This window comes from Trachemys scripta, chromosome 1 (genome assembly GCF_013100865.1).
Source record: "Trachemys scripta elegans isolate TJP31775 chromosome 1, CAS_Tse_1.0, whole genome shotgun sequence".
In the NCBI taxonomy this organism is placed as follows: domain Eukaryota; kingdom Metazoa; phylum Chordata; order Testudines; family Emydidae; genus Trachemys; species Trachemys scripta.
Genome location: NC_048298.1, coordinates 183,310,387 through 183,331,026, shown reverse-complemented (window position 1 = coordinate 183,331,026; position 20,640 = coordinate 183,310,387). Strand labels below are relative to the sequence as shown.

General features: G+C 43.9%; 1 protein-coding gene across 8 annotated transcripts in view; it reads right to left on the bottom strand.

The window, feature by feature from the left end:
* Positions 1 to 7,911: 7,911 nt before the first annotated feature.
* BACH1 (BTB domain and CNC homolog 1) overlaps positions 7,912 to 20,640 on the bottom strand; it is a 47,875-nt gene continuing 35,146 nt past the window's right edge. For all 8 annotated transcript variants that reach the window (XM_034793494.1, XM_034793515.1, XM_034793465.1 and 5 more), the window contains one exon: positions 7,912 to 10,822. In XM_034793494.1, coding sequence (XP_034649385.1) covers positions 10,364 to 10,822 — 459 coding nt within the window. In that variant the 3' untranslated portion in view covers positions 7,912 to 10,363. The remainder of the gene's footprint in view (positions 10,823 to 20,640) is intronic.

Here is a 20,640-nt window from a genome sequence, read left to right as displayed (position 1 = left end):
CACTCCCCCAATGCCCAGAAAAAATGAATCCACAGTAATTTTATGAAGAGAGGTTTAAAAAGTAACATTTCCAAATGCACTCTCCACATATTGAATGTGGGGGTTTCTTGGGCCGGGTGGAAAGGTTTGTGGTTCCTTTAAGTTCCCGCCCTTCCTTCCATCAATTCCTTTCTATAAAGGCATTCAAACCAAAAAGCACTATGACCCAGAAATCCCTTTGCGGCAACTGGCAAAGGGGAGACACAGGGGTTTTACAGAGATCACCTGGCTCAGATATATGCATAAGTTAACTGAAAGGTGGCATCAAAGGTCTCCACTGAGAGCCAATGGCCCACTGGTTGTCATAACCATTGCAAAATGTATAGATATTTAAGGCTTAATGTATTTAAACTGAAAACTAAAGGAAGGTCACATGGGGTGATATACCACAAATGTTCCTTCAGGCAAGAGATAAACCTAGCTCTTTCTCTATCGGGTCATTTAGGTATTATCTGCCTCACACTGTAAGCCTATTTGCACACTGAGCCAGGTGTAGATTGAGACACTACAAAATCTACAAGAAAGGAAGTCTGCAAGATAAAAAACAGCAAGGGCTGTCCTTTTTGTTTATGAGTAAGGACAAAGAAGAAGGCTGGTAGATATTTAGGGGGCAAAGAAACACTGAATCTTTCACCAGGGAGGCAAGCTGACAGAATGTGTGTCTCATGAAAGGAGTAGCCCAGCCAAGCCTGGCTATAAAGCACAGCAAGGATTTTGGGTGAGCAAATATCCTGCAAGACATGAGAGCATCTTATTAATTCTAGGCCAGAGGTGGGCAAACTACAGCCCAGGGCTGACATCCAGTCCTTGAGTTCCCACTGGGAAGCGGGGTTAAGATCTTGCCCTACTCCGCATGGCTCCCGGAAGCAGCTGCATGTCCCCCTCTGGCTACTACGTGTACAGGCAGCCAGGGGGCTCTGCGTGCTGCCCCCCCCCCCAAGTGCTGCCCCCCACAGCTTCCGCTGGCTGGGAACCGCAGCCAATGGGAGCTGCAGGGGCTGCACCTGCGGACAGGGCAGTGTGCAGAGCTGTCTGACCGCACCGCTGTGTAGGAGCCAGAGGAAGGACACGCTGCTGTTTCTGGGAGCTGCCCCAACCCCCTGCCCTGATCCCCCTCCCCCCCTCCCAACCCCTCAGTCCCAGCCCACAGCACCCTCCTGCACCCCCAACCCATCTCCAGCCCCACCTTAGAGCCTGCTCCCCCAGCTGGAGCCTCCCACCCAACCCCCAATTTCATAAGCATTCATGGCCTGCCATACAATTTCCATACCTAGATGTGGCCCTTGGGGCAAAAAGTTTGCCCCCCCCCCCCGCGGTCTAGGCTCTAGCATGCATGTTATGATTTAGTTTTATATGTAACCCTTTGTTTCCGAAACTTCTAGTTGCTACTGTTTGACACTCTCTCTTTAAAATAAACATACTTGGTTTCACTATAAACATATTTAAGTGAGGTGTGTTGTGCAGAGTGATGATCTGAGGTGGAACTGGTAAACTTGGGGTGTACTGTTTCTTTGGAAGCAGCAAATCTGTGAATACTATGAGTGCCCAGTGGATCAGAGGCTGGGCACTCTGCATACACACACACTCAGAGGGCTGGAATGTGTTTATTGCCAAACTTTAGAGTAACTGCAGGGCCTGTGAGGCCTAGAGGGGAGTGCTTGGGTTGCCTATAGCCAGTGACCCATAGGCAAGCACAGACAAGGCTTCTTCAGACTAAGGGAACTTGGTAACAAGGTGCCTCAACTCTGGAAAGTCCCAGAAAGCATCCACATAAAGACAGTAAACCAGTTTCTAGAAACTTCAATATTGGTACAATTTTCTTGCATTGATAAGGCATAATACTAAGACTCCCTTTTTCTCCTACCAATGTGCCTTAATCATGGGTTCCTTCTCTCACCCACTAGTTTACAACCACAAACCAGAAAATTTAGCTCCCACTTCCTTCCTCCACCTCCATCATCCAGACTATTACACAAACTAGATCCCTTTTCTCAGCTGTCAAACCCCCTCCACCACAACCTAAATATTGGAAAAAACTTCCAGCCCCCAGAAGAGTTAGGTTAGGTCAACTTATAGCTTGTCCTTTTATAGGAAACATGTTAGAATTAGTGACTCAGTATATTTAGTGCATTTTCCATATTAGCCATATTTGTCTTAAATGGCCAGGACCCGGGCAGTGTGAGTGCCATATTTGTCTATGTTCAAGACCTACAGATCAATGCACTACCCAGTGTTCTTGAGTCTTTTAAAAGTGCATTTAGAATGCAATAAAATTAGTAACTCAATTTCAGTTAGCTTTCCACTGCTAACTCTGTACCAGTACCATCTTTACCAGCATTGTCTTATTACCCATCTTTTTTCAAAAAAAGAATATATTTATGCAACAGAGCAAATCCAATAATAATGATTTTTAGTAATACTTACTCTTCTCGCTATTTTTTTTGTTATGCACTATTTTGTCTAATCTAGGACCTGAGCCTGCAAGGTTGCTAAGTAAAGTGCTGATTACTGTCACTTCTCACAGAAATCAGCATGTCTTGAGCCCATTCAGGACCTCAAGGTGGAGACCTTGAATTGTAAACTACGCAGGGAAAAGACTCATTTCTGTGAAATAAACATATGCCTCAATTCTGTAATTAAAATGCAAACTGAATGCAGGGTAGTTGGAAGTTTCATAATGACACCATCCAAAAGTAACTTGTAAGTGTAAGGCCTGCAACTGGAGGGACAAAAGGATTAACTGAGAAAGCTAGTAGACATTGATTCCACCAGTTACAAGCATTGATTTAAGTGCAAGAACCCCTTCCTCTGATCCATCTCCTTATGTCCGCTAATAGGAAGGGAGAAGTGCTAGAAGCAAACTGTAGACCGGGGTAGGCAACCTATGGCACGCAAGCTGATTGTCAGTGGTGCTCACACTGCCTGGGTCCTGGCCATTTAATTTTAAATTAATCTTCTTAAACATTTTAAAAACCTTATTTACTTTACATACAATAGTTTAGTTATATATTAGACTTATAGAAAGACCTTCTAAAAACGTTAATGTATTACTGGCACACAAACCTTAAATTAGAGTGAATAAATGAAGACTCGGCACACCACTTCTGAAAGGCTGCCGACCCCAGCTGTAGACCAACTTCAGCCACTTTGAAAGTTGTAGCTGCTGTATCGTCCGTCAGGAGCTGGACCACTCTGCTTTTTATGTGAGGTAGGATGGTTTAGCAGGCCAGGCGAACCACTCTGAGCTTTCTGATGTTGATATGTAGGGAGCAATCGTGACTTGACCAACAGCCTTGCGTGCAGAGATCACCCAGGTGGGCTCCCCACCCCAAGTCAGAGGCATCAGAGACTAGGGCCACTGAGGGAGACTAAGCTGCAAACGGAACTTCCCCCAACTGTGATGCAGGATTCTGCCACCAGGTGAGTGATGGCAGTACGTGGTCCAGGACACTGACCACCCAGTCCATGCTATGTCTGTTGGGTATGTAGACTGACACCACCCACGCCTGCAGGGGCCTGAGACAGAGCCACACATGTTGGACCATGTGAGTGCAAGCTGCCATGTAGCCCAACAATCGCAGGCACATGTAAGAAGTGGTGAGAGGGTGGGCTTGCATGCATGAGATGAGGTCTGCCATGGCTTGGATCCAAACCTGGGGGAGGAAGGCTCTGGCTTGACTAAAATAGAGGACTGCTCCAATGAATTCTATGCGTTTCACTGGACTTGTTGACTTTTTCTCGTTTATTAACAGCCCCAGGTTGCAACAGGTGTAACAAACCAGATCGAGATGCTGCCACACCTGGTCCTGGAACCAACCCTTTATTAGCCAGTTGTCGAAGTAGGTGTAAATTTGAACACCTCAGCACTTCAGGTAAGTGGCCACTGGTGCTATGCACTTAGTGAACACTCTAGGGACTGATGAGAGACCGAATGACACTGCTGTGAACTGGAAATGGGGTTGGCCCAGCATAAAACAAAGGAAGTGCCTCTACCCCAAGAAAATGGAAATACGCGTCCCTCAAGTAAAGGGCAGTCTCTCAGATCCAGGGAGGGGATGGAGGAGGCCAGGAAGAACATGCGAAACTTCAGCTTCGTGAGAGACTTGTGAGACGATGCAGGTCCAACATAGGTCTGAGTCCCCCTTTCACTTTTGGGATCAGAAAGTAGCGGGAGTAGAACCCCTTTCCTTTCACGTCTCAAGGGACCTCCTCCACCGCCCCCAGGAGTGGGAGGTTCTCAACCTCTTGGATGAGGAGTTGCTCATGAGAAGGGTCCCTGAAGAGGAACGGGGAAGAGTGTTGGGAGGGAGGGTTGGCCATGAACTGCAGAGAGTAACCGGAAGATACTACTTCGAGCACCCAACGGTCCAAGGTTAGCAGAGACCAGGCCGACCAGAAGGCACGGAGGTGGTTGAGGAAAGAATGGGAGGGTGGATCCTGGGAGGTAACTGGAGTGGTCGTCCTCGAGTGCACCCTCAAAATTACTGCCTCTGGCCTCCTTGGCTTTTGAAAAGTCCAGGCTGAGCAGACAAATAGAAAGACGATGGGTGTTGCTGCTTAGACCCAGTCTCTATTCTTCCTCCGCCAGATGCCCAGCCGGGGAGTGCCCCAGGACCTAGACTGTGGAGACAGAGAAGGCGGGGGGGCAGAATGGCTTCCTGGCCTGCTGAAGAGTATGGAGGTCCAAGGAGCGGAAGTCTTTAAGACCACAAAGTCTCAAGTCCGTGAGCTTGGAGAAGAGCCCCACCACCTCAAACGGGAGGTCCTGAATAGTGGCCCGCATCTCCTGGAACAACCCGAAGGACTGCAGTCAGGAGCTATGCCTCATGGCCACTGCGGAGGCGACCACCCTGACTCAGCGACGTCCCAGACCATCTGAAAGGCCCCCCTTACCACCTCTGTGCCTTCATCCACCAAAATGGAGAGCTCCTGGGCTCAGTCCTGCGGGAAGGCTTCCTTAAATTTGTTAAGGGACTCTCACAGGTTAAAACTGTACTTGTCTAACAGGGGCTGGTGGTTAGACACCCGAAATTGCAGGCTGGCCGGGGAATAAATCTTTCTGCCAAACAAGTCCAGTCTCTTGGAGTCCGTTTTTCAGGGTGCCACTGACTTGGCCCTGCCTCTCCCTTTCATTAACAGCAGACACGACCAGTGACACTGCTGGAGGATGTGTATACAGATATTCTAACCCTTTTGCATGGACGTAATACTTCTACGAAGGCGGAAAAGTAGTAGGCAGAATCAAAGAGGGGTTTGCCACAGTGATTTGGCAATTTTAAGCACCCCTTGCTGGAGGGCAGCATGACCCAGGCCGGAGGAAGACAATGTTAAAGAGATCATCGGATTCCATTGCAAACTCCTCACTTTTTAAGTTCAAGTTGGTAGCCATCCTCTTAAGGAGGGTCTGGTGCTCCTTGAAGTTGTTGGAGAGCTGCCCATTTGGGAGGGACCCACCACCGCTTCATTCCGGAGACACTGATGATGACAATGACCTCACCGCTAGGGGAGGGATAGGTTCCCCTTCCTTCTCTGGGATCCGCTCCTTAGGTGCTCAGCATCGGATTCGGTACCATGTTCTAACTCCGGTGCCGGTGGTGGCTGGTCCGAGGCGGCCAGGGAGAACTGGTGGAAATACAGGATCGGCATTGCAGGCTCACCCCACGGGTTCCAATATGGCATTGAGCAAGCCACAGTCCCTGCTGCCATGCTGCAAGCGCCACGCCAGCTTCGCGGGTCAGCAGCGAATCACCCCTCCTTGGCGACGGGCTGAACTCCCGGTCCAAGTCCAACCATTGCTCTTCCGGTGACCAGGTCAGAGTCATCGAGGCCTGAGTCTGCCGACCGACCCTGGTCAGCGACTGGCAAGGCAAAGATCAGTGCATGCCGAGTAAAACCTGGGGGATGGAGACCGGTGCCACGTCTGGGACCGATCCTGCCCGGTGGAGACCGATGTCTGAGAGACCATCTGGACGAGGGTGACTTGCACGGTGACAGTCTTTGATAAGAAGCTTGCTGGGACCAGTGGTACAGGGACAGGTGCCTCTAATCTAGTGACCCATGTCTCGTGGTGGGAGAGCGCAGCATCGGGGACCTCGCTCTTCTGATCCGAGACCAGGAACGAATGTGGTGCCGGGGTCCCAGGCCAAGGAGACCGGGATCTACACCTGCGGTCCGGGGACTGAGGGTGCTCCACTGCCTACGAGGTCGTCCGATGACCAGCTTGCCCTTAGGCATTGGGGCCTTAGCCAAATCCGGCACCTGGTGCGGTGTTGGTTGGCCTGCTTCGGGCAATGAAGGTCCTAGGAGAAGCTGGGGTCTCCTGCTGTTCCCGGGAGTTGGAGGCGGATCCCTGGCCGGGCTGGGGGGGGGTCTAACCTCAGCGAAGGTCTGACCTCAGGGAAGCCCCAGGGTGGGCACAGGGCCTGACATAGGTCCTTTGCCAGAGGCCCCTCTCCCTTCCGGTACCAGGGGGCTCCTCTTCTTTTGCTGCTTCTTTGGCACCAGTGAGGGGGAACGGTGCCAGGTGGAGCCCGGTGCCAGCGGTGTGCTCTGCATCGATGCCAAGGTGCTCGGCATGGGATCTGAGCACGATTGCTCCGACGCAGGATGAAGCACAGCCTCCATGAGGAAGGCCCTCAGGGGGATCTCTCACTCCTTTTGGGTTTTAGGGCGGAAGTTCTTATAGATTTCTGCACTTGTCCTTCCTATGGGACTCCCCCAAGCCCTTCAGAAAACTGTCATGTGGGTCACTAATAGGCATTGGCCTGTTGCAGGACAAGCATGGTTTGATGCCGGGAGAGCAAGGCATGCCCCACTCCGGGGCGAAGTCCCAGGCAGGACTCTATCACCTACCTAACGCTTAACTTAAAGGCTAAACTATATATAAAGAAAACAGACAATGGGCTATTTAAGAACCGCTAATGCTCTTGCCATTGTAAGACAAGGCACTCCAACCAACCGTCACGGGCAGTAAGCATGAACTGAGAGGGCGCAGGGTTGGTGGCACCTATATACCAGTACATGGGCACGGCCCTCAAGGAGGTGCCACACCTGACCCTATGGATATCACTAAGGCAAAAACCTCCGATGGCTGTACACCTGGGTGCACTCACACCTAAAATGGAATAGACATGAGCAAGCACTCAAAGTTCTTACTTACATTTTGAAGTGTGAGTGTAAACTTATCTTCCACTGTTCAAACTTGTTTAAGTAATGGCTCTCATTCCTGTAAATGGCTTGACAGTTAGCAGAGCCTCAGGGCATCTGAAATTGGTTTAGAACCTCCAGATGTGGTGAGGATAAAAGTACTCTCTCACTGAAAGTCTGTTTCCTCCAACTGTGTTCAAACAGTTTCAGATGTCTAACAGGACTCATTATAATTTTAAAGAACACTGACTCCATTGAACTAGGAATTTAATAGGTACATCCAATTTATTAGGATTTTTCCAAGAACAGCATAGTTAGCCCAGTGACCTAATGAATAGACTATTAAGTACTCCCAAACTGCCCTTAAGAAAAAAAGTCTTATCTTAGACAATGAAAAAACAATGAATTTCTTCAACATGTTAAGGATAGTAGTGTATTTTTTCCCTCCCTCTACCCCCAACAAATAGCAAAATTCATACTTTTTTTAAAAAAGTCCACAGGAAACCCTCAAAACACAGGACACAATGAATTTCAAAAACTTTTGGGAACTTTATTCCAATTCAGTAATATTTGCTATTGTGAATATTATTGAGGAGTTTGTAAACTGTATAAATAATGTTGCTACTGTTTCCAGAGATCAATTTTGGTAGTACTAAATAAATGAATAATGTATGAGTATATATTAGTTTCACACCGCAAGAGCTGTACATTAAAAAAAGAAAAGCCTTTTTAGAAAGGACAGTGGCTTTTATTGTATTTTTAGAAAATATTGGATTATGAAAGATACAAAATCAGTTGTAATTATTTCATTTTTACACTCTGTATTCCATTTTAATTATAAGGCTTTACGATATCTTGCCCAACAGATTTAAAAGGTATTTTAAAACAAGCCTTAAAGTATTTTTACAAGTTCAAAATCGAGTATCTCTTAACTGAAATAAACAATATTTACCTGAGAATCCTGTATCATAAAATTGCCATTCATTCTTAACTTTAGCAAGTTGATGATGTAGCCTATAGAAGTCCACATGCAACCTGTAGGTCTATTGTATTAAATAATCAAAAATGTATTTAGATGCAGCTGGTTAGGCAATAAACTACCTCAAACTTTTCAAACCAGGCTGGTATTAGAAAATGTTTAAGTTTAAGCACACAGGATGAATTTCACCATACTGCACACAAAACCAGAGCTGCTGGTTTTGCACTGGGAATCTTGGGGGTTTGTGGGATAGAATTCAGACACCAATCTGTGAACAGGTGGCAGCAATGTAGCACAGCACCTCTGTGGCTGCTCTTCTAGCCTTAGGACTTAAGTAGTACTCACTGCTGACCCCCAGTCCCAACAGTTGGTGTTTTGGGCAACTGCATATGCACAAGACCCTGGCCAGCCCCCTCTCTATGAATACTCCACCCCCACATAGCCCAACCAGAGGGCTTTAAAATATATATATAATTCCTATTGATAAAAATGACTATGAAGTTGCAAGCCCATGATTTAGTCTCAATTTATTGTATTATGCCATTTTAGACTATCACCCACTTTAGAATGTTACATAAAGGGCCCTAAGTTGTTAATGTAAGTAGAAAAATGTGGTGGCAAAACTGACTAATCATGGGGCATTGGGATAAGAGGGCTAGTGGGTTGCTGGAGAAGAGATAATGTGATCCTCAAATAAATACATTATAAAGTCACAATATATAAATGCTAGTCATTTAAAAAAGTCTCCTCTCAATAACCTGAAGGGAAAAAGATACCCACAACCAGTAGAACCCACATCAAGTTGTATTGGAGTAGTACTTTTTTCTAAAGTTCAGTTATTTTAAGCTTGCATATATCACAATGCTATGCAACATTAATAAAAATTCTTCGTCCTGAAAAAACAAAAATCACTGTAGATCTGAATGAACTTGAAATCACTTGGATATGAGGTAGTGTATTTACTTGTATTACATCCGGTTATTAGAAGTACTGTTGAGATTTGTCAACTCTTTTATATTTGGCCAATGGTTCACAATACACTTCTATAATATAAATCTTATTAATGCTAAATTACCTATATAGAGAGAGCTTAAACCAAGCACCTTATCAGAAAGAGTTATGTTTTAGTATCCTGGAGGCAAAAATTCTATTTCACCATAAAATAAGATAAACCTGCAAAGCCAATATTTACAGTCGCAATTGGAGCAAAAGATGATCTTCCATCGCAATTGGAGCAAAAGATGATCTTCCATACATGCACACAAAGATAAAAAAATTAATGTACATTGAGGTAGAAAATGAAGAATTCCATTGGCTTGTACAAGGTTCTTCTATGTTTTGTTATGTAAACCAACAAAGCATTTTTTTCTATTGTGAGGTTTGGTACTTAAAATGTCTGGTATCAGAACAGCAGCTAAACAACGAGGGATTATTTGTACACAATTTGCCTCTAACACAAGGCAAAAAGAAAACCCTACAGCAGGGATTATTTCCCCCGCCCCTCCCCCCATTTGTCTTATTTTAAAGATTGGGTTTATTCTTTACATAATAAGTAATGAACAAAACCCAACTGGCTCATTTTCTTTTTATACTTTGTACAAGGTTAGAATTAAAGTACAAGCCATTGAAAATGCACTGAAAGTTATGTTTACCCATAAAGGTATCCTGATTTAAAGTTATTTTCAAACATCTTCACTGGTCCCAATGATTGTAACATTTATAAGTAGTCTTAGTCTTTTAAAATACTTTGTTTTCTGACCCTCATATGAGACATTTTACAAGGAAGCACAAGATCATCTGCTAGCAAGTCACTGTACAACAAGAATAGATTTTTGAAAGAGTATCTGGGGTTGAGATGCCACAAAATCAGGGAAGTAGTTCTAGTACTCCACTAGTCATCATGATGCTGGTATCCTAATCCAACTAGAAGTAATCCCATTTGTTTGCACTAAAGGGCTGAGCTCTCATACAAGCTTTTAGAGATGACATTTCTTAAGAGTGACGTAAAAAATTATGCCCCAAAATTACATAAAACAAACCCAAAGGTCTGCTGAGTAATGTAGAGGGACAGATACTAGTTAATGCACTTGCAAAATATAAAGTTTTGCCTTCCCTTCACTTAAGGCATTTTATAATAATGCTGAAACCTTTACTTTAAATCTCATAAGGTTGAGGTTGGCAATCACAAAACAGATTTATTCATTCATCGGTAGTGCATTTGTCAGTCATCTGCTGACAGAAATCTGTGATACCACCACCCTGTCCACAATGTTCCACAAGTAAAGTTTTCTCCGATGTTTTCATAGAAACTGGACATAGTTCCTGCACTTCATTATAAGCGGTATCAGATGTGCCTCTTACACATGGATAGCAAGAACTCTGTTCACTGCCCGATACAGCACCCGAAAGCCCACTTGGTAATTCTATACACAATGGGATCACAGGCTTGCTGTCAGGAGCCGTTCGTTCTCTCTCAGAAATTAAAAGTGAAAGTGGACAATCCAAGGTGGAATACTTTGCAAGTATCTGTATTTGCTCAGGACTCAATGCTGCTTCCTTACATACTTGCTGGCAAAGTCCAGTCAGATTCTGCTTTGTGTCTCCCAACGTTGACAAAATGTGATCTCGCTCCTTTAGCAAGTTCGCCTTTTCATTTTGCTGCAAAAAGACACATGGTTATTGACTCTGTACATTTTAGTGCTCTGAAATTCAAAGTATAGTTCTACTCTTCAAAGCTGAAACAAATATTGAATCCAACAGATCTATATTTTGTTTACCCTGAAAAATATAACATTTTAAAGTGATGATCTAAAGCAGCAGACTCAAGTGTAGCTTTTTTGCAAAGAGCTGATTTTGATTTGAAATGTGCAAAACTCCACCTTTTTACATTTAAATAAAAACTATTTTCACCTGCTGACATTTCAAAAGCGATGCCAGGACAATGTATGAGAGTCATCCAATCTCAAAAAATTTCACTTTTCTGAAAAACATTTTTCAGGCTTATGGAATCTAATCTTTTAGATAAATCCAAAACAATGAAGTTCTGAGGTCATTCATTGGAACTATTTTGCACAATTCTACTTGTCAAATTCCTCTATAGATGTCCTGAAGAGTGGTCATGTGGAGACTGAACTACGAAAAAAGCCTTGCAAATGAAGAATTCTATCTTTGTACCATTTATGCCATCACCTTAGTGATTCCTCAAATGCTGTTTGTGAGGCAGCACTAATTTTAATTTATTCTTGTACAAATGTTATAAGATCTCAAAACCTGACAGCAGAAAAATTAAGGTTTTACTTGAAAAACAGAACCCATAAGTGAAAAACTAATTCTTATTCAACATACTGCATATATGCATGCCAAAATTAATCAATATGGTCCTGTAATTAAGATGCCATGGTTTAGGCAGTTACTACAGGATCAATAAAATTGCTAAATGAATGGTCTACCTAAGTAGTTACATTAACAAATTAAACATTTAATATCAAACACTATACTCTCACAGAGGCCAGTATTCCAAGAGATAAGATTAAATCCAGATTTCACACAGTATTGTGTACCTCTGTGGTATTGTACCTTTCCTTCCGCTTTGTGTAAGTAAATGTTTCTGAATTGGGGAACGTATGTCTTCTTCCTTGCCACTTCCCTTTTCAGGGCCGGTGACTTCTATAGCCTTTGTGACTGTTGTGCAAATGGAACTGGGGAAAAGATGTAGTAATCATAGATGGATAAAGCAGAGCACTTTATAATCCTAACCAAAATACCCTGAAAACCTGTCAGTTTATATAGTTTCAAAATACTGTCTGGAATAGTGTAACAACTGTGGAGAACTTAAACAGAGGGTGAAGTAATAATGGACATGAGGAGACTGGTACTATTTCTGTTGCTATACCTAAGTACAGAAAATACACTGCTGAAATAGTACATTACGTGGGGATACTGGTTGAACATTTGGGTTATTGTATTTATTAGCTAACCAAACCAAAGGAACAAACAATTTCCTGGGGAATTAACTACTGAGCATCCAAGTAGCCACTGTGTAAGCTGAGAGGGTTTGGATATAGTGTCTGGCCATAGTTCTATGAAACTATGTCTGAGACCTGGGGGACAGATATGTGATATGAATCTGAGAGATTCAATGGGTCCAAGAACCAATGCTGTCGAGATCAGGAGGTGCTACCAAAATTAGAAAGGCATGAGCCTGTCAGTTTTTGCACAATACTTTGGTACCATGGGGATGGAGGATCAGGCGAGGGGGGAAGTCCCCCCCCCAGACAGTAGGAAGACATCTGATAAAGGCTGTGACCAGAAAAGGCTGTGACATTGCCTGTTCTGTTCGATGACGAAAGGGGTCTATTGCTGGCATTCCTCACATCTGAAAAATGCATTCTATATCATGTCATGTTTGAATGACCATCCGTAATCTCAGCTGAACATTCTGATGAGGTGGTCTGCCATACAGTTTTGGACCCCCAGGAGGTTAAGATGCTTTTGAGCATAATTGAGTTCTTGAACAGAAAGTCCAAAGGCTCACTGACTCTTGGTAAAGTGGGTCTGATATGAACCTCCCTGCTTTTTCAAATAGAACATAGTGCTGTTGTCCGTAAGTACTTGTACCATATATCCTCTGATGTGTGGAAGAAATACCTGACAGGCCAGGTAAATAGCTCAGAGCTCTCAGACATTTACAAGGAGGGGGACGGGGGAAGAGAGAGAGAGAGAGATCCTGACCAGAGTCCCTGAGTCTGAAACGTCCTCTAACTGAGCCCCACATCCAAGAGATGAAGCATCTGTGACCAGGTTAAGGGAGAGCAGACTTGGGGAAAAGGGAACTCCCCTGCATAAATTAGCAGGGTTAATCCACCAATCAAGGGATGACAAACATCTGCAGGTCTGAGTCCACATGTCCAGCAGCTCACTAGAAGGACAGTAGACCGACTTCAGCCACCTCTGTTGAGGCAAAGTCTGTTATGCTGACTCACATACATACAAGCTGCCATCTGACCTAGAAGGCTCAGGCAATTCCTCACTGTTGTACATGGATGAGTCTAAAAATCCTTGCACAAGTTTACTATTGTCTGAAACATGGTAAATTCTATCACAACCAGAGTGTGTTTAGAAACACTTTTATGCATTTGATTCTCTGCACAGTGAGAAGAATGGACTTGTCTTTATTGATCAACAGGACCACAGAACAAAAGAAAGATTGGATTTTTTTTTTATGGCTATCTCCATTTGCTGTCTGAATTGACTTCAAACCAACCATTTGTCCAGATAATGGGTACCCCAAGACACCCACTTTTCTGAAATGTGCCTCAACCACTGTCATGCACTTTGTGAAGACTTGAGGTGCTGACAACAGGCTGAAGGGAAGGAAGGACCATGAAGTGATAATCAACATCTGCTACAATGAACCGTAAAAGCCTCCTGTGGCTCTGGTGAATGGTCACATGGAAGTAGGCATTCTTTAACTAGAGAGCAGCAAACCAATCACTGGGGCCTAGGGATGGGATAATAGATGCTAGAGTAAACTTTTTTTTTAAATGTATCTGTTGAGATTTTGCAAATCTGTGATAGGTGTGAGGCCTCCCTTCAACTTTGGAATGAGAAAACATGATAGAATCCCTTCCCCCAATGTTGAGGCGGTAGCTCTCTTATGGCCCCTAACTATAAACAGAGACTGAACTTCTTGAATCAGAGTGAGAATGGCTCCTGAAAAGAGACTGGGGATGTGGTGGGTATAGTTTTAAAGTGCTTAGTAACCATCCATCTGTTGTAATATGGGTCCAATCAATTACTTAGAATGTGCAACAACTTGCAGCCAAAAGGAGAGGAACATCAGAGCAGTACAATGTCCTTGACTAAGAAGTCAAAATAGACTGCTTAGTGCTACATAATACAGATTGTTTGGATGTAGCAGAGATCTCCTCCTTTGAGTCTTATGACATCACATAATTGGTCCAGCTATCCTGCTGGATAAAATGGGTACACCTCTGCTGGACTTGAGACTAGAACTGCTCTCTCTTACAGCATGGAGTATAAATGCCCAAAGACTTTAGGGTTGTCTTAGAATCTTTAAGAGAATGCAGAGCTTCATCTCTGAAAATAAATGTGAGTCTTCAAAGGGCAAATCCTCAGTTGTTTGTTGGACTTTGGGGAGGAATGCCAGATGACTGCAAACAAGAAACACGGTGCTCAGTGATTACCATTGCCATTATTTGAACTGCTGAATTCATGTTGTCTATTGCAGCCTGTAATGACAATTTTTTTGCTACCCTGACTAACAAGAGCTCTGTACTCCTCTTTAGCAGCAGCAGCATCTAGCAACTTTAGGTCTAAATGGGATTCCATAACAGTTTGAGGATGTCAGAGTTTGATTTGAAATTCTAAATTGCAATCTCAACAATGAATAAAACCTCTTCCCCAAACTAATTCAGGTTCTTTGAATCTTTGTCTTTGGGAGTAGATTTAGGTCACCCTTGTCTCACCTTTTTATTCATGGCCCTGGTGATCAAAGATCCTACATTTGGGTGCAAATAAAAGTACTCATATCTCTGGGAACGAACTTGGAACCTCTTCAGTCCTTTCGGCAATGAGTGTCAGATAATGGGGAGTGCCAAAAGGATTTTGGTAGGTTCCAACATGTGCTCATTAACAGGTAAAGTCACTTGAGCAGACAGTGTATTCCCAACAGAGGTGGCTACGGTTTTCATAAGTTCCTAGTACATCTTATGAATGTCAGGAACTGGAAAAGATGATTCAGAGACAGTGGCATTATCAGGGAATGATGAGAAAGTGCTGAATGGGGGCACTGTAGAGTCCACCTGTTCTGCTATCTGCTGAAGTGCTATACCAAAAGGAAGAGACACTGGAGGAATAAAATCACCTGCTTGCTTGGTATTTGGATCAGTACTGGGTAGAGAACAGTGCCTTGATGGTAACAGACATACAGCAGAGAGTCTGGAGGAACCCCAAAAGATTCCAAAAGGGCCAGTGCTGTGCATGATATGGTACTTGGGCCAAGCCCTGAAGTATCCCCTCCTAGGACCTGCTATTACACAAATGAGGGTGCTGAGACCAAGGATAAATGAGGAGAAGCATATGACCTTCTGTGATGGGATCCCCAAAGGTATGAATCCACCTTAAGAGTAAACATAATCTGAAGGCCAATGTGATGCAACATTGGACAGCGGTCCTGCTGAAGGTATTGTACATCTGCTCCATTAAGAGCATCTGGTCACTATAGCACCAACAACTGCCCCGTCTCTAATAGTGCTGAATGAGTAAATGTTGAAGAGATCCCAGTGCCAGAGCTTGTGTAGCAGGAATAATTGGTATCTGAACTTCATCCTGCATCAATGGTGAGTCTGGCACAGACAGGCAAAAGTGGTCCTGGTTGCCATGTATGCTTCAGTACCAAAGGCATAAGATGCATCATAGGTGAAGTCAATGTCACAGAAGGTCTGGAAATGGATGCAGTCTTGACAGTAACACGTTATATGCTGGAGTCAATGGCTCTACATTGCTAAACTACAAATGGAATATTAGGGAGCACCTAGCTGGAGCTGGCTTAGCTCTAACCTCAGTACTGGTTGTCGTCTTATGTGATTCTGTTGATCATCTAGTCCTTGAAGATGAAGAGGGCTTCTTCTGGCTAAAAAAGAAGAAAGTACTCTACTTCTGCTGCATGTGCGGTACTGGAGATGGACAATGGCAACGAGGAGATGCCACCAAGCGTAGTGGTGCGCTCTGAGCTCAGTAGAGTCTGAACCTCCATGTACTGAGCAGCAGGATTCTGGGTGTGTGCGCATGCAAAGCTGCTTCCACCAAGAAATGTCAAAGCTGAACTTCTCTCAACTCTTTAATTCTGGTCTTAAACCATCTACAGATAGGGCACTTATGCCTCAAGTGCCCTTCTCCCAAACACTTTAAACTGTAAGTGGGGACCGCTGATTGGCATAAATTTGTTACAGCAAGAATAGCAGTGAAACCCTGGGGACTTAAGTATGCCCCAGTACCGAGCTTAAAGCTCGAAGGAAACAACAACTTTTTCTTTTCAATGTACCATTAATTAGAACTATGCTAAAAACTACCTATGTACTACTACTACTACTACTACAACAACATTTAGAAAAACTCTTTAGAGAAAAGTGGGAAAGAGCACGACTAGCTCACACATGCTCTGAATGCTGACCACAGGCAGTGAGAAGGAACGAGGGGGTTGGGCACAGGTGTTGAGGGATCTGTGCCCCTTTATATCCTTGCCTAGCAGATCGTCATGGGCACATGTACAACCCCAGCAAGTTCCAGTGTAGGAAAAATATCTCCGGCTTCAGTGCACTTGTATTCACACACAAAGTGGAATGGACATGTGCAAGCACTCGACTAAGAAAATGCAATTATTCAAGTTACATGCACATTCATATGATATGGAGGGCTCAGATGATTTAAAAAATGCTTGCGGATTTTTTGTTCATTTTGTACTAAATTGAGAGACTGTTGTACAGGCTTTTCAGATGGATGGCGGAAGTGGAGGACATCAGGGTAGGAGAGGCTCAAGAAACTGACATGGAGCTGGCAAGGAATGACTGATGGGACCATCAGGATGAGGGGAGGTCACAGAGGAGGATAAGAAGAAAGACTGTAGAGGCAGGAAAGAGCAACGTTAAATGAAGCAGATGGCAGTAAAATCAAGTTGTGATTAACCTAGAATTCTCCAGATGGCAGAGATGGACTAGGCTAGAGGCAGGGGGCTATGTAGATTAAACAAGCGTAAGACTTAGTGGTGCAATATAATCGGTTGACGCAACTTCAAACAAATGAATTTCGCACTCTCTCTTACACCCCCCCCCACACCCACACACACACACCAAATACCCACTCTTTATCCACAAGCTATGCTACATTGACTCCTTTATTCATAAAGGATTATAACATATTTTTAAGTTTTACTTCCATAGTCTCTCCTTTCCTCCAAGCTTTCCTTTTGCAACAGAGCTTCGAACAGCAACCTTCACTACTATCTCCCTGAGAAAACTGATGATCTCTTTAGTGGTACTTTGCAGGGAAGCAGTTGCTGCCAGTCCTTCCCATCTCAGCTAGTAACAGTGCTTTGCTAGCCCAGCAGAGGGAAGCAAGGCTGGCAGCTGCTTCCTTTCTGAAGTCAATACATATATATATATATATATACACACACACACATCTTGCGTATTGCTGAGGCACTTATTTGCATATTGTATTGATAAACTGCTGTGGACTGTTGCTTAGTACTAAACCCTAAATCTCCAAAAAATATTTCCAGTTAAGGTATTTTTCTATCTACAGTGAATACTAATTATTGGATATAACATTGATTTTGGGTGCCCAATCTGAGATGCATAGGACCCAGTTCTCCTTGTCCCCACCAAGAACTTAGCATTATACAGTACTTTTAATGTTCAAAGCACATGTCCTGTTGACTTCAGGTGCAGCTGTGAGTACTCAGCACTTATGTAAATCAGACTCTAGGGTCTCAAATTGGGCATCCAGAAAACAAGGTACACTAATTAGTGATCATCTGTGGAAATATGGTTGAAGTGACTTGCCTAGCATCACATACAAACTCTGTGACACAGGCAGGGATAGAAATCAGTTCCTCAGGGTGACATTCAACTGCCTGAATCACGAGACTGCCCTTTCTCTTCCTGAAGCCCCCAACCTCATTTACCACACACCCTCCAGCTTCTGCCACAAACGAAAGAGGGATCCTACAAACAACAGTCTCATTCTCTGAACTGTACTGAATGAGGCAAGGGTCCCATGGAAAAGATAGCAAATGATCATATAATAAAAGACCGTACCACAATGTATACAAAAAAGGGGAGTGGAAATAAAATTGATCCCCAGGCCCAGCCTGTGAGTTCACCAGAGTTGTTGGCACTATTGGAAACAGGGACCTTAATGCCACCTGCACTGTGGGACAAGTGACTTTAAGCAAGTGGCTTACTAGAGTCAGTTATGCAAGATCCTTGGCACCAGACTGTCACCCCGCAAGGATCCAGAGATCACTTTTACTGCTGCTGGACCACTTCACGCAAGTAGCACATTAGTCAAGTGCCAAAACCTTGGCTCCAGACTCAACGACCCGACAACGGTGTGGACCACCTAATGTTGTGTATAATGGACACTGGACCACTTCTTCAAGTAACAGCATCATGGACTCTGGTGAACATCCTAGGCAGTGGATTCAGTCAATCCAGATGGAGTGGGCACCTTATAGAGGGCACAGAGCTATTTCTGGTTCAGTGGAGTCAATAGTGCTAGAATCAGATTACTCTGACAAAGGGCTGGGACCACACCCCTTTTCCTACTCTCTGAATCCCTCACAAGAGGTGGGGGGGGGAGATGACTGGCTCCAATGAACACCGCGCTCTCTAAAATTCCACAGCTTAGTGCCGGGAGGCATCAATCCCACAAGTATGAATGTGTAGTCGCAACTTATAGAGCAGGCTTTTGTAAGGCAAAGGTTTCCTTTTTAAGGAAGGAAATCCAAGTATTTTTATACAGAACAGCAGGAGCACAGGAAAAGAACGACTGCACTTACAGCACATTTCCTTTAGAAGTTACTTGGGTAGGTGCACAGAAACTGTACAGGTAAAAATAGAATGGGAAAATGCACATGGTCAATCTGTATCACATTTGCAAGGTTAGCTTACAACAACACTATCCTGGCCAAGAATTTCAAAAATAGGTGCCTAAAGTTAATCCATACTTGGGCACCTAAATCAGAAGCTCAATTTCCAAAACTTCTGAGAACCCAGCACTGCAAAAATTCAAAGATGGTCCTTCTAAAATGCTGAAGCCCTAACATGAGGATTTGAGGGTGCAGATACATGGGAACAGAATGGAAGACACCCCTCCTTAAACAATAAAATCCAACCTGTGTCTCATACTTGCACTGATAGTATCACCAAGACTGGCAGGGGAAAAAAGCATGTAGATACCAACAAAAAAGACTGCCTTCAACCTAGCCTTGCAAAAACAAGAGCAACAGCAAAAACAACTAATTACTTTCCAATTTGGTACTAGCTAAAGAGGGAAAATGGACTTGGATTGTGCAGTTCTAACCCAACTCCTTTGTAATGGTTTTCTACATCAAGTGCCTGACCTCTGTTTAGCAGGTTGTCCTTTGCCCCAAACTGGGTCTGTCCATCTAACCAAAGTTTAAAAGCTCTGGAGGAATGCTTATGTGGCTGGATGCTCCTAGCTGACGATTCACTATAGTAATTTCAGTATGTGTATGTACAATTTTAAATAGGCCATAACAAAGTAACTTAAAATTCAACTCAAATCCTTCTCTCTCTGCTGCAGAAATGCAGTTAAAAATCCTTGGGGAAAAAATAAGAGTTCCCTTGTAAATACTGCTAGTCTTTCCCACGGGCTTCAAAATTTTCTGCAATTATCCACAGGACCTGGTCATGACTCAGTGGTCTCATTTCTTTCTAAATATTTTTATAGAACTAAAATATCAATACTATAGTGAGAACACATGAAGAGTCTGCCAAACCTACAAAAGCAGGAATCAAAGTAAAGGCTATATAATTGCATCCATAATCCATTATTCTTAAGTAATGAGGTACATATGGTAGTCTCAGTGTTTGCTCATAATAGAGGGTCATAAGGAGAGTTTACACATCTTGTTCAGTAATGGAGTTCCAGATGTGTCCTCTCACGAGAGCTCCACTTCAGTTGTGCATGTGCCCCGTGCAACCTTGAACAAAGATTTCTGGTAGAAATACCTGTTTAGCCTGAGCATGTACCCTATGTTTGAGGGTGAGCTACCCTAACTTCCTTTTCCATCACGAAGTCCCACTGAAGAAACTCTTAAAGAGGAAGGAGGTGGGTAGAGGAGCACCCATAGGGACTCATCTCAAATAACTGCCATTACTGCACAAGCTGAGTAACCATTCCTTTGAGTAGTGTTCCTACGCATACTCAAATTCAAGTGACTACCAAGCAATGCTCACAAGTGGAGAAGGGAGCTTCAGAGCCGAATCCATGACTGAAGACAAGACTGTATTTCCAACGGCTGCATCTGATTTAGTGGAATGTACTGAAGACAAGAGTGTAGCTTTGCAAATCTCCAGAATAGGAACATGTTTGAGTAATGACACAGAGGTAGAGAGAGGCCTTGTGGAATGGGCCAACACCATAAGAAGAGGTTGTATAAACTGGAAGATTGATAAATAATACAACTAGAAATCCGCCTTGAAAGCCTCTGGACATTGCAGACCCTACAGACCTTTCATCAGTAGAGACAAACAATCTAGAAAACTTTCTGAATGATTTGGTTCTGTTAGGGTTACCATATCTATTAAATAAAAAAAGAGGACCCTCCACGGGCCCTGGCCCCGCCCATTTCCCCACCCCCAGGCCCCGCCCAACTCCACCCCTTCCCTGCCCTAACTCCGCCCCCTCTTCCCTCCCACTCCCAGCCA